Genomic DNA, 14902 nt, shown 5'->3' with positions numbered 1-14902 from the left:
ACGAAGCTGAGTGTTAAAATAGCAAGCAGCTGTTTTACATTAACACAACCTTTGCAGGTATTAATTAGTGAAATTATTCAAAGGTATAATAATAAAATTACAATTTCAAAAGAAGCAAGGTGGCCCCAAGAGTTTGATGGGCAGCATATATTTACAAATCTTTTAATATACTGTATGTTAGCTACAGATATGCTCACTCAGCCTACACAGCTCACACAATCTACTCCATATGCTCACGCACCAGGAGCAAAACGGCTGCTTTGTTTTCACACTGCAGCACTAATTTGCTTGTCACTAAAACATTGCAGTAGCGTTGGAGTAGCAGAGGCAGAATGTGAATAAGATGTAGCAGTGCACTGACTGACCTGCCTCCCTCTTACACAGCGGACATGAGTGGACCTTTTATTCCTGTTAGAGATCTCATCTTCTCTAACCTTCAACCCTGCTACCTCTCTCTGTTGTTCTCACCCTCTCCATTGCTAGGTTCCAATTGTCTACTAAACACTAACTCTACATTTTTGAGTATATTGTACGTAGTATGTTCACCAGTACCTATTCGAGAATACTCCAAAAACCCACCATATGATGCTGATGTACCACACTGTTCCACAGTGCAATCAAATAAAAGGGAGGAGCTTCTTTTGAAAGTGTGTTGGATGCTTGACAGCCAGCTAGCTAACAAGATCAAATTAGTATTTGAATGTAAGATCAGTAAAGTAGAACTCGTCTACAGAAATGTCTTTGATATCTCAAAGAAGTATAATACTAAGAAATTGCAACTATAGGAGAAGGAACAGTTATGGACATGACGACAACAACAACGACATAGTATGTTGATTAGTATACAATTGGGGCACAGCACCCCCCCCCCCCCTCTCTTTGGTTTCTGTCTTTCCTTTATGGCTCATCCCCCTCTCTTCCTTGTGTCCCTACAGAGTGCCTTTGTTGATAGCTTGGAAGGAGACAGTCCCTTTGCCAAGAAGCAGGTCTTTACCCAGAACCCCTCTGTGTGCATTCTCTTTGTCTTGGGCTGTTGCACTCCTCTCTCCTCTCTCACTGCAGTTCGCACTCTTAAGTTTTCTTTAAGGCCTTATGTTGGTGGGAGGTCTTAGAAACAAGGCTGGCTGTGGTCATAATGGCTGTAGTATGTAGTAAAAGCACCAAACATTAGATGTCTCTCTATCCCTTTCTCCCAGTCTCTCTCTCCCTCCCAGTGTCTCTGTCTCTCTCTCTTTCTCTCTCTTTCTTTCTCAGTCTCTCTCTCTCTCTATCTCTCTCTCTATCCCTTTCTCTCAGTCTCTTTCCCTCCCAGTCTCTCTCTCTCTCTCTCTCTCTTTCTCTTTTTTTCTCTCTCACTCACTCTAAAACACACACACATACATACACACACTTTCTCTTTCCTTCTTTTTTCTTTCTCTTTCTTACCCCCTTTCTTTTTTCATTCTTTAATCTTTCACACTCTCTTTTTCTCTCTCTGTTAACCCTTATGACTCTTACTCTCTGTCTATTTTTCTTTTCTTTCTTTCTTGCTGTCTCTTTCTCACCTTCTCTTTCTCTCTCTCTTTGTCTCTCTCTCTCTCTCTTATGCACACATTCCTTCTTTCCCTCCTTTTTCTGTCTTTCTCTCTTTCTTTCTGCTCTCTCATGTATGTTCATCTCCACTTTGTTTTAGGCCTTAATTCCACATGTACACCTCTACCCCCCCCCCCCCCCTCTCTCTCTCTCACTAGCTGGCAGAATGGCTTCTCTCATAGATGGCACACGGTCACGGCTGATTCACCTCCGCTCATAGTCACAGCACTACACCAGGGCTGGAAAGAGTACTGAAAAGTCCTACCTACATAGGAGCTGCTATGCAGTGATAATTCAGTTAAATGCATACAAAAGTACTAATAAATAAAATTAATGTTTTTTTGAAAGACCACTTATGTAGTTGTGTTGATATCATGATTGAGATTAAATCTACTTATTTATTAAGTCCAGTTTTTTATCTACAGTCAACACAAGCTGAAAAAAACGTCCTAACTCACTTTAATAAATAAAAAACAAAGCATAATTACTACTAAAGAAGAAACATTTGAGAGCTGTGACTGATTAAAACATGTTCTGCTAGTATAGATTAATAAATGGGCTTTTTAAAAATCATCTGGCTTTGATTGGCTTTCAGATTTGATGTATCTATGCTCCGCCCACAAATGCGATCTGTCGCAGCCACTGTTGCTAAGTTGATCAAGCTTTGCAGAAGGAATGGCAAACATAGCATACAGGCTAAAGAGAAATTTTGGCACACAACTTTAGAATGGTGTTAATTTCAGATGACTGCGTTAACATGCACTTAATAATCTGATAACTAAAGAAAATCTGATTTTGTCAGTAAGCCGATCAGCATGCACTTGAGTAATAGATAATATGAAACTCCAGGTCTACATGAGTCAGACAATAATTGGATATCTGCTTTGCAACCAGGCTTCGCGCCACTTTACCTGAAAATATGAACATGTATCATCTGAAAAATGTAGAATATTTAAATCCTTCATTCGTCCAGAATATAGTTGGTTTCAGCGTTGCTCCAAAAGTGTTTTGCTGCCATGGAGCAGGTGTAGTTATTCATGGTTATTTCTTATTAATCAAGCTAAGGATTGCATGGTGGCAAATTCATGACTGTAAATATGATTAACCACAACAACGTAGTCCTATTCTGTAGCTCAGCCCTTTAAGCTGCAAAATCAACCTCCTGTAGAGACTCTGACTCAGAGACTGTTATTTTGAATAGAATTTTTGCCAGTGTTCTGTAATGCTTGTCCACCCTGACAACGGTTGCTATAAAAGATCACAAGTGCAGGTGAAGTATGGATAGGTGAATCAAATCTTTGAAGTTTTATGACTGGTTTGTTCTAATTGTTTTAAAATCAGTTTTTAACCATTCAAAGGTTGTTAAATAAAAAAGACTTTATTTGAAATAATAAATGTATTAGTATGATCTAATCATAAAAGTTCTTTTAATGTGAAAAACATGTTAAAATAACAGGAGTAGTTGTAATTTGATACTTTCCACCTCTGCACTGCACCCACCAGGCCACCGCACCTACACCCATACATCACACCTGTGGGAAAAAAAGACACCAAACACCCGATCCACTAATGCAACCCATGCCTGATGCTTGCTCTGGACTTTCATGCCATTCATGCATTTGAACAGCACTAGAGATGTGAAGAACTTGTTTGTGCCTGGCAATCTGCACAACTGGAATGCACAAATGAACTGTGGCATTATGTCTAGAACACAGGCAGGGTTTTTGTATTGTTCCCAATGGATGGATTGTCAGTGGATGGTAAGTCCATGAAATGTAGCCTGAAGGTGGGGAGATTCAAGATGAGATAATAAATGTCTTATATGAGATGGATTTCTGGACCTGGATGTGAGAGGAATGCCTGATAAAAAGAAGAAGAAGGCCCTGTTAACTGGGAGAGGGCCTGAAGATCACCCTGATGCTAGTCTCTCTCAACTTTAAAATAGTACAGCTTCATATATGCATGTATCATTTCAACACATTCCCTTTGCTTAGAAAAGGACAGAAAACTCAAAGCAGATGCAGTGGGCAGTTGCTGAATTGCCACTACACTCTAAGGTCCTGGTATGACACAGACCTGAGAGAATGTCTTACCCAAGCTATTTTTATGAAGCTTTGTCCAACTTTTGAAGAGGTAGGCATTTTTCATACTACCAGTCTGAGAGCTACACCTGGTCAGCAAGACAACTTGTCACGTTACACATATTAACAATTTATGTTGAAATCTGGCCACAAATCTTTTTTTCTGTGGCTAAAAATTTACATCTAATGGGTAGAATTGCTTTACCCAATAGACACTTAAGCTGTTTTTCAAACATAAGCTAAATGTATGTAAAATCAGCCTAGACTGATGGAGCGCTGCATACAAGAGGAACCCTTCCAGTGGAAACCTTATTGAGCAGGCATAGTTGTGATTAGCTATTAAACATTGGCTTTTATTGTGAATTAATTTAGGACAAAGTGGCAGATATTAGAATCAACCACTTCATCAACTCCCAGTAACTTTACTTGTGTTCAGCAGAAATGCTTTCACAATAACAGTCCTATATAATTCTACTGTCAAATATAAATTGAGCACTACTACTACTATTATTATTATTATTATTAGTAGTAGTAGTAGTAGTTGTAGTTGTAGTTGTAGTAGTAACTGTTGCTTGTAGAGAGAATTGCTAATAAACATTGACTAGGAGGCACTTAAATGAGTATACATGTTGTGTAGTAATAATTCATACTTGAAAAAAATCCTGGGACATTTTTTCCCTGCATTTTTTTCAGCTGCTTCCCTTGGAGAAGACCACCTGTCTAGTATCCACCAAGTAATTTGAGTTTAAGACCTCTGCTCTAAGGTTCGCTGGTATCAAGCAGAGAAAATTCCACCTCACACTACACTGGTGACATATTAGCACAGTCTTACTTTTGGACAACTTGTCTCTAAAAGAATGAATTAGATGTGAGAATTTTACAAAACTGTTGAAGGTGTCAGCAACTGCTCATTGGCTTCTATTTTAAGTGTCTTTCACAGTCATCAGGTTCTGTTCTTTTCTGTGCACGGATTAACATGTCAAAATGAATGTAGTAATCAATCACATGCTAATATGTGGCAGATGGAGAGGCAAAATTCTGGAATATTGCTTTTTAGGTAACATCTGTTAATTTAGCTTAAAAAACTGAAAGGTTAAAAAAAAATTCTGTTATTTCCTTCGTCATGTTTACATAGCTTGAGCGTCCAGAATGACTTCTGTTGTCTGCATAGAAATGTAGCATCAGTGTGTAACAGGCTGTTGGTGTAAATCAGTGTGAGGAGTGTTTAAAACAGTTTCTTAATCTCTCACAGCCCCTGGTCAAGCAAGACAGCCTGGACACCTATAACGAGCGTGACCCCTTCAAGAACGATGACGCACGGGATGAGGAAGATGACGGTGAGGATGTGGATAGCGGCATTGAGGGCGAGGTGGACCCTCTGGACCGTGATGTCATTATCCAGCCTCCACCCCCTCCGCCCCCTCTGCGGCCCCCCACTGACCGAGTGTCCTTCCCTAAAGGGCTACCATGGGCCCCTAAAGTCAGGTAAGACAGACAGGTGAACAGCCTCTTTTATCACAGCTACTATAAAGACCATACAGAAAGTACTGAGTACCTCTTTACAACTTGTTTAAAAATGTATTCATTTCTTCTAAGAGTTGTTCACAAGCTACTTCATAGCAGAGAATTTCCATCTCATTATTAGCTACACCCATTAAGTTTTAAATAACAATATTTTTTTTGCAAAAGCCTTGAAGCCCAGTCTTATGGACAGATGTTTTACATGCAGTAAATACAGTGCTTAAACAACTGTTTAAAAACTGCTTAAAACAAGGTGTTTTAAGTTGTGGGTACTGAAATTGTAAGCAGCGTCTATGTAACATGAATGATAAACAAACAAATACAGATACAAAACTGTTTGTCTTTTTTCATTAGAATTTTTTTGATGATTTACTTCAAACAGAATGTCATATTGTGCTATAATGAGGCGAGAGGCAATATTATATACACTGGACTGACACATCAGACAACTGATGCACATCCTCTCTCTGCCCTCTTATTCTGGATGATCCCTTATGCAAATGAGCTGAGCAGTGACCGGTCAGGTTGTTGACATGTGGCTTGGTAACCAACTGTATCCACAGTGTCAACAATCACGTGCTGAGATTACCGCTGGACAGCACGCTGAGCTAGTTTGGTAAATGTTATTATTAGGTAAGATGATTTTTTAAAAGTTTAAAAACATCATCTTTAACTTAAATAGTGCACAGCTACTGCAGGTTTTGAAAAAATAAAAATAGAAAAATACAAATTCCACTCTAAAACAAGTACACAAGTCTTTGCTCAAATGAAAGTTGCTGTTATAATTGTTTTTAAAAGTTGTAGTTCTAAAATCAGGGGGTTGGCTAAATATAGTTTGTTTTTTTGCTAGCTAGTGTAACAGCTAATGCAGCTCAAACTTAAAACAAGTTCTAGATAAATGCGATGTGTAACTTACTAAAACTTTAGTTATATTAGCTGATGGCTAAATTAGCTATTGCTAGTTTCGCCTTCTTTCCTTCTTAAATACCAAATTTGCTGCATGTAGCTGTTCATTCTGTCCTTCAGACTGAAGGTTTTTTGTAATGAAAGCCTTTTTATTTGAAGCCGTATCGATCCTGGCACCGCTAAATGGTATTGGAGTAATTGCTGCTGCTCACCTTTCCTGATTTCTACCTCCAGGCTGTGGTCACAGTGACTCAAAGGAGCTTTTCCCATAGCTAGCTCCAGGGGCAGAGCGAGTTTACCTTTTTTGCTACTCTGGCATTCCCAGATCTAGGCACTTTCTGTCGATGCAGACTGATAACTTATTCAAGCCCCTAGAAAACAGTGAAGGTAATGGTAATAGTGTTGCTAAAAACATGTAAAAGTACAACTATACTTAAGCATTTAGCTCTTCAATGACAATAGTTATGTGGGAAGTTCATATGTATTTGCTTCAGATTGATACAGAACAAGCAGCATATTGTAAATAGTAGAGCTAATATCATGCAGTGTAATAGAGGGCTATAGACTTGAGCATTTTCATCACAACGTAAGCTAATGTTCACTAAATAGATGACAGTACTGAGTAGCTTTACCTGTCTGGTGATTCAGTCAAAATAAGTGGCTGGCCATTCTTTGGGGTCTTCTTATACTCTGATAATGGGACAGAAAATGGACACTGAGGGAGTTGAATCAGATTTTGTATATCTATATATCTGGCCCTTTTATGAGGCAGAAGGGCATTGAAATAGACTGGTGTTGAAATTTTATGTTAAAGCTGATTAAAGATGCGGTGTCCTGCAATTTTTCCATTCACTCCCTTTTTAAACTTGCTAACAAGAAGCAAAGAAAGCATTTTTGCATTGCAGTAGTGACTAGTTTCCAAGCTAGTAATGTAAATTCACTTCAGTACCCGTAATGCAGTGCCCTCAATCAGAGCAAATAAGCAAAAGCATAATAATAACTCTAGACCTCTAAGAGCTAATCAACCTCAACTTTTCAATATGTTATGAATAGCTTTGAAAAGAACATGTAAAACTATGTTTATTAGAGGTCTGTGGAGTTGAACTAGATATACATTATGAGATGGGCTTGTGATACATGGGAGCAACCTTTACATTAGTGTTAACCCTTAGAAGTATAGAGCTACTTCAAGGTGCACTCTTTGCTGGCACAGATGTTCTGTGTGCAGGCATAGCTGTATAATCTCCTTAGAAAAACACTGTTAATGGAATGTAGAGCCTAAAGTCACTATACCTAATGCCAAGTGTCTGCTAGAGGAGTCTAAACCCTTCAGCGTTATGCTGTGGCGCAGTGAAATGGCATTCTCTGGGGTGATGGAGCTCCACCAAGTACCGAGTTGGATGAGTAGTACTGTATCACTCCAACATCAGTACCGGACATCACTAATACTCTAGTGGCTGAATGCAATTAAATCATCATAAATTTTGTAAATGCTCCAACATCAGCAACAGCAGCAAAGCCTCCTCAGAAGATTAGCAGCAGCAAAGTGGGAACAAACTCCCTGTCAGTATCCTTAATTTCAGAAGAAATGCTGGATGCACAGGTGTCTACAGGCATTGTCACTTTGCTGTAGGTTCAGTCTGTGAGACAGAGACAGGTTTCACGAACTCTGCCCAATGAATAAAGGTTTTAACCCCTCAAATATGTCCAGCCCTGCCACAGCTCTGGAGAACAAGTAATTTTACTTAAGTATGCACCTGGGACATGAATAATGCATGACTTTGTGGGCTGGGAGCGAGAGAGACAGGGAGGAAGAGAGAGACATAAAGAGAGGGATCTGGGGCAGACATGGCTGTGAGCGCAGTCGCAGGCTTTATCAAATACTCCTCGTTATCTCTAAGCTCATGCATTATTTACCATAGCCACTGCGACTTTACAAATGTGTGTTTACTCATGAAACATAGCGCAGCGTTGTGCTCTGCTGCTGAATACAGAAACAGAGAGAGAGAGAGAGAGAGAGAGAGAGCGAGGGGGCATTGCAGCATGACTGATGAGGCTTTAAGTGTTTATCACTGTGGTGAGACCTTTTCTGCAAACACATCGAGTATGAGGACGGACCCCCAGGGACACCTGCACATGCTTTTTTACATGCAAATGAATTTATGTTTAGTCATGAAGACACAGGTATAGTAAGCGAACACCTGCAGTCTGCTGTAGCTGCAGGGTGTGATACAGGCCTGATATCCTCTAACTACAAGAACCACTTTATATTGTGGCAGTTGTGAAATTTTCTAATAAATAAGCATGTGATGGTTACTGGTTTTAATAATATAGTATGATATAAAACTAAAGAAGGCAGGATACCACTTTTTCTTTGTTGAACCTTAAGTATCACACGACACGGCCATAAAATGTTTCTTTAAATTGAGCTCTTTTAATTAAAGTATTTCACTTAAAGGGCCAATTTAATGGAAACCTCACTTGCTTGAACTAAAAGAGTTTGACTGAAACAAAACAAGTTTCAAAGCACAGCATTCACTTCCCAGTCCGAACAGACCTTATATGGAAACTAAGCTGCAAAAACTGCCATTTTAAAATATATTTAACACATTTACATAAATCCACTGTTCAGCCTACAGCAGTTTAGCCCCTCCCATTAACAGTGAAGTTATAAGGAGTGTTTCAGGCTGCTATTTGAATGAGGCACAATTTAGGGCAGCTAATCAGAGCAGAGCTTATTTCTCAGTAAGGGAATGTATTCTTTTGTTCTCTAACATGCAATTCAGGTTTTTCTGCTGATATCAGCCTCATACACATCAATACTGATAATCCATCTCTATATGAAACCCAGTAATAATCATGTTTCAAATTTAAATAATTGTGATAACTGTTTATGATTACTGCTGTATTAAAACATGATGGAAGTAAACAGTGTGCCTAAGGACAGCGCACGTTTACTTATAATCTGAAAAGTACACATGTGGTGCTGCTCATAGTTTCACATTACTGTCATAACAAATATTTTTTCTTTAGCTTGTAAGAAAATAAGTAAACACTGCTGTTTTCTGTCTTCCACAGAGAGAAGGACATTGAACATTTTCTGGAGTCCAGCAGGAACAAGTTCATCGGCTTTACTCTGGGAAAGTGAGTCTGACCTTTCAGCCTTCAGTGCCACTGACAGTGGCATTATGGCAATAATGATGTTAATCATCATGTGCCCTAGTACTGTAGTATGCTGTAATCTAGTGGGATGTTATTCTAGTGCTTGTTAAGTGGTTCTTTGCTGACATTTGCAGTGATACAGAAACACTGGTTGGGCTTCCCAGGCCTATTCATGAGAGTGTGAAGACTCTTAAACAGGTGAGGTGCATCTCCAGGTTTTTATCCTTAATCAATCTTGTCTTAAAATGTCAATGCTGTTGTGTTATTTGCTTCTATGTATTCCAGTTGATATCCTTTTGTTATACAGAAGAGAATAATGTACAGTACTATTCAGAATTTTGGACACACAGATTTATATTTATCTTTATTATTGTCCATATTTTAAAACAATTAAATGAAGGCATCCAAACTATGAAATAATATGACCAAAAACATGTTAAACAAACTTCTTTTAGATGTAAAATTTGCAGCTTGATGCAGCTTCACCCACCCTTAGCTTTCTCTCAAGCAACTTCGTAAGGAGTCACCTGAGATATCCACATGTGCTGAGTACTTGCTGTCTGCTAAAAAAACATTGATAATGGGGCATTGAAATCAAGTGAAATCATTGGAATCAAGTGTGTCCAAACATTTGACTGATACTGTGTATCAGACAGCAGTGCTGCTTTAGGCGTTCTGCTGCCCTACAAAATTTGGTTCCAACCCCTAACAAAGATGCCTCATTGGTGATTTAGGGGCTATAAGAGAGGCTGAACTGGATCAATGTTGGGGTCTCAGATTCAGATGCTCCACCCACTAAGCATTGCATGATATTGTGTGCTAACCTAGCCACAGGTATTAGCATTTGTTCATTTGCATTCTATATGTCATGGCAATTACCAGTAATATGATAATGATACTAATATTGAGTAATATAATAGTGAACATAAGTGTCATGATATTTCATGACTGTATATGAGATCTGCAGTGACATGTTTATGTCATTGTTGTGTTAATGTTGTAGGGTTCAAGTAAAGTTTTGCTGACTTCTAAGTTTTGGTTATGTGACCGTGCATCAGTGGGGCAAGATAATATTAACCAGTAATATCATGATCCACCTCCCACCACCCCTCACTTATGTTTGAGATCTGCAAGGTGCAGACCTCCAAGAGCAGCTTCCTAATCTAAACCTTTGAATATAGACAGTACATTTACATTCCACCACTACACTCACAACAGACGTGTTAAGTGCAATAAATATTGAATTCATTTTTAAGCAACTAGTTATTATTAGGCACTGGGTTCAGACTTTTAACACAAAGATGTGTTCTAGTGACAGTCTGTGTTATTCTGGCGAATGATTGACACATTAGCCAGTGTTAGACTGACAAAGCTTAGCCCTCAGCTTAGCATCGGCGCGCTGCAGTCCAGCAGCTGCAGGACACTGATATGTCTTTATGCCGAGCATGAGCGCTCCTTCACTCACTCTGACAAGATTGCCCTTCTCGGTCACCATGACAATACACTCTTCCTCTCTCCCTCTGGCTCTCTCAGCATAAGTACGTCTCCATCGCTGAAGTGCAGATCAAGAGAGAAGAGGAGCTGCAACAGTGCCCAATGACCATGGTGAGTGGTCAGAAAGAATTCTGATATGTTGAAAATCTTTCAAAAAGCAGACGTAAAGGAACGACTGGATTTGTTGACCAAAACTGTCTTACGTTAATGAAGTATATTAGCTAAGGTAGCTTGCCAACGTGGAACAGATGTTGTGCCCACAGTTGTCTGCAAAAGTTTGAACACCCCTGGTCAAATTATATGTTTTGTTGATTTTCTAAGTGAAAATAAGTTAACACGTCCGCTACAGAGAACACACTCCTGCACTTTTTATTGCAGTATTCCTGTGTACTACTATTTGCTGAATTTATCATACTGGGAAAAACAAAACATAAATGTGCATGCGTTATGTCACATTTATATTTTGCTTTATTTTTCCCCCCCAGTAGATATGGAAACCATATACTAAATTTAGCGGAAAAATGCCATATTTACGTTTGTTCTCTGTAGAGGATGCGATATTTTCACTTAGAAAAAAACAAAATAAATGTCATTTGAATGCAGATTTTAAAACTTTTGCATGCAACTGTATAAATATCTATCTTTATTTAATCTTTTGCATATATACTTTTTATTATTGCTTGACAAATTGCTGTCTAACCCAGTTTAATTCTAGTTGAATTCTAAAAAAAAATGCAGCTGTTTTTACCAGTCACTGACTCACTGACTCACTAAATGTTGTGATTGTCTAGGGGGAGGAGGAAGTGGAAGAAACTCCTGCAGAAATTTTATATGTGGGGATGCTCCCCAGCCTTTCTCAGTATGTGGTGAGTGTTTCCTGCCCATAACCTTAAAAAATCTTCCAAAAATAACACTTCATTTCTTTCTGTAGGCCGCCTAATTGCCATTCCGTGGGGGGAATACAAGTTGACTTGGATATTTTAATAAACACAATCAAATATAATATTTTTTCTGCGTAACTCTGTCAGATGAACTAGGAGACTGTTGGATCTCTGAATGTGAAATGTTGTGACTCTGTGTTGAGCTGCTAGTGAGAAATGAGAGATGAAAGGAAAAGTGAAAACCCTCTGTGTAAAAATTATTTATACCTCTCCACAAAAAGGGTTGTGTTGAGATAAAAGTCACTGCAGCTTTTGTCATATCAAATGACCCTGTAGAACTGCCCCAGTAAAAGAACAGCACTTTAATGTACAAGTGACCTGCAAAACAGGCAGAAATACAATTACTCAAGCATTTTTGCACATTACTGTAACTACAACATTAGTATAACTGACACATATGAATTTTCAGCTGGACAGTGATGGATTACGTCATGTCCATCATTAAACGGTTTATTGGAAACAGGGCTACAATATCTATCCATATCTCTGTTTGCTGGATGGGCTAATGGACAGGAGGCTGCGGTGGGAACTAATGATACATTTCCACTGCTCTGTTTGTAGATTGCCCTTTTGAAGCTTCTTCTGGCTGCAGCACCAACTTCCAAGGCCAAGACTGACTCTATCAACATCCTCGCTGATGTTCTTCCCGAAGAGATGCCGTAAGCTTACTCCCACACACACCCACACACACACACTATTGAACACAGCACCTCAAGGACTCTGCGTGGAGTGGTGCATTAAAGACCAACATGATTCTGTTTTCTGACCTGTGGGACTGTGTACACTACCATTCAGAACTGTGAATGTCTTCAAAACTCATTTTGTTGCACATGCATGGAAAAAAAATAAAAAGACTTCTATGATGTCGGTGCTCTATAAGGTCAAATGTTTTCTGTAATCTGTAGGAAGATGTAAAAGAAAAAAAAAAAAAGAAATGCTAAATGAGTCCAGAGTGATTAACAAGGTTGCAGATTGCATGATAACTGAAAATTCTGTACAATATTGAGAGTGAATAACAAATCTGGTCTTTAGAGAGCAGAGAATTTGAAAAGTGGTTATAAAATCTCAGTGTAGATAATTTACATATATTACAAAGAAAGGGTGTTAAAAGTACAATATATTATTTATGGTGACCTCAACGTTTTATTACAAACTTGTGTAACCTAGAATAGCCAATTTACATTGAAGACCCTGTAGTTACTGAGAATTGAAATTTCATATGTAATACGTCAGAATTTTAATGGTTTAAATGTTTTTTTCTCAGAGGAAAAATGCGCATTTGTACCTTTTCATATCCTAATGTTTCAAAACAAAACATAAAATAAAGATGGTGACAAGACAGGGCGTGTGGAGTCAGTATTATTTAAAAAATCTAATTGCAGTATGTTTGGTACAATTATGTTCTCTAACTGAAGATACTGAAGACGTAACTTTGAGGGCAGCACCCCAGTTACAGTTCAGTACCTTTTTTGTGTAGGTGGCGAAACTTTTACACAGTATATAGGAATAAATCTGAATAAATGTACATATGCTTCCAGACAAGGTGCACTGCATGACAGAATTAAGCAGTAAATATCCTACAGTGCTCTGTGGCATGTACAAACAATGCTGAGCAGACCCAGATTTTAACCTTGATTTTAAATCAAAAGGTTCATTATTAGGCCCAAAGATTCACAAAAAGTGCTCAACTGTCTAGTGCAGGGGCTGGCAATATGCTGCTCCAGAGTCATATGTGGCTCTTTTATTGCCCTGTTGTGGCTCCACAGCAGAATTAGATTAGGTAATTAGATTTAGGTAAAAATCCTCCTCTGCAGTAAAATAAAGCTCTGCTGATTGTCCAGTCCAGTTTTAACAGTAAATGGGTTTAAACGCTGGAGTTAATACATAACTGCAAATTCACCCTGTAACCCTGAAGGTAGCTAAAAAAGGCAAAGAGAAAGATGAAAATTTGGAGACAAATAGACTTCCTTTCATTTATAATGACCCCTGGTGTAGTGTTTCAGTAGAAACAGTGTCTAAAGTGACACCTGCATTTACATCAATGGGGAAAGGGTGGAAATCATGGTCAACATTTCCAAAGTGTTTTATGTGTGTGTATATGTATATGTGTTTTTTATATAGAAATATTGTGTGTGTGTGTGTGTGTGTGTGTGTGTGTATATATATATATATATATATATATATATATATATATATATATATATATATATATATATATATATATATACACTAATGTATGTTTCTATGTTGTAGGATCACTGTCCTCCAGAGCATGAAGCTGGGCATTGACGTAAACAGACACAAGGAGATTATTGTGAAGGCCATCTCTGCTCTGCTGCTGCTGCTGCTCAAGCATTTCAAGCTCAACCATATCTACCAGGTCAGAAACATCTCTCTGCCTTTCTCTCCTTTTCTGTATCTCCCCAGGTCTTTCTGGTCATCTCTCTTTCTTTCTTCATCACTTTCTACCTCTTTCTTTCAACCATCTCCCCCTCTCTTGTTATTTTCTCGGTTCTTTTCACTCCCCCCCTTCCTCACTCTCACCTCCTGCAGCTAACTGATCCTGCACTGTGCTGATAGGCACACAGTCAAAGGACTGTCCATCTCCAGCAGAGAAAGAGAGAAATGAGAAATGAGGCTTCTCCAATGAAAAGCAAATCTCTCCTATTCTAGACTGAGGGGATTTAGGGCCTATTGTGAGGAAGCTTATATCTTGACTACAGCAGAGAAGATTCTGCAACTATCCCAGTAAAACACTCAACACTTATGATAACTGAGCCCTTCAACATCAAAAGGTATGTTCTGGCATCACCTTGACGCAGAAGCATGAGAACGAGGGACGAGAGAGACCTAGATTGAGGAGAATGGAAAAAAAAGCAGGGAACAGAGTGTTCTGGGCTGTGATTTGCCTACTCTTGTCAGGACGTTTCAGTCTAATCCTGTGTGATGAGTGAGACAATCTCATTTTTTCTTGTTATGATTATGCTAGTGTGAAGTGGATTATGTGAATTGCGCAGATTGGCGCCATCTGCAGGTAGAGAATGGAACAGGCTGCAAAGAGGACTGCAGAGGGTTTGGCCGGATCCTTTAGTGCGCTGTTGCAGCATTAATTACTACTCTACCTGCCTTTAAAGGCATAATTGAATTAGCAACTGTGGTCGATAAAGTTTATTTCTTTCATTTTGCATTGGAGCTATGAAGCTAAAGTAGCTAAAAAGTAATGGT

At 38.8% G+C, this 14902-nt stretch overlaps 1 protein-coding gene across 2 annotated transcripts in view; it reads left to right on the top strand.

Moving 5' to 3' along the window:
* The window catches only part of strip2 (striatin interacting protein 2), a 50087-nt gene that overhangs the window by 27001 nt on the left and 8184 nt on the right, over positions 1 to 14902 (top strand). Inside the window, exons 10-17 of one of the 2 annotated variants that reach the window (XM_017693989.2) lie at positions 936 to 986; positions 4906 to 5138; positions 9159 to 9224; positions 9377 to 9440; positions 10776 to 10847; positions 11528 to 11602; positions 12239 to 12336; positions 13931 to 14057. In XM_017693989.2, the coding sequence (XP_017549478.1) occupies positions 936 to 986; positions 4906 to 5138; positions 9159 to 9224; positions 9377 to 9440; positions 10776 to 10847; positions 11528 to 11602; positions 12239 to 12336; positions 13931 to 14057 (786 nt within the window). The remainder of the gene's footprint in view (positions 1 to 935; positions 987 to 4905; positions 5139 to 9158; positions 9225 to 9376; positions 9441 to 10775; positions 10848 to 11527; positions 11603 to 12238; positions 12337 to 13930; positions 14058 to 14902) is intronic. The other variant, XM_017693990.2, reaches the window with a different exon arrangement.

Source organism: Pygocentrus nattereri, chromosome 1 (genome assembly GCF_015220715.1).
Source record: "Pygocentrus nattereri isolate fPygNat1 chromosome 1, fPygNat1.pri, whole genome shotgun sequence".
Classification (NCBI taxonomy): Eukaryota; Metazoa; Chordata; class Actinopteri; order Characiformes; family Serrasalmidae; genus Pygocentrus; species Pygocentrus nattereri.
The sequence above is the reverse complement of the archived record's forward strand: the minus strand, read 5'-3'. Positions and strand labels throughout refer to the sequence as shown.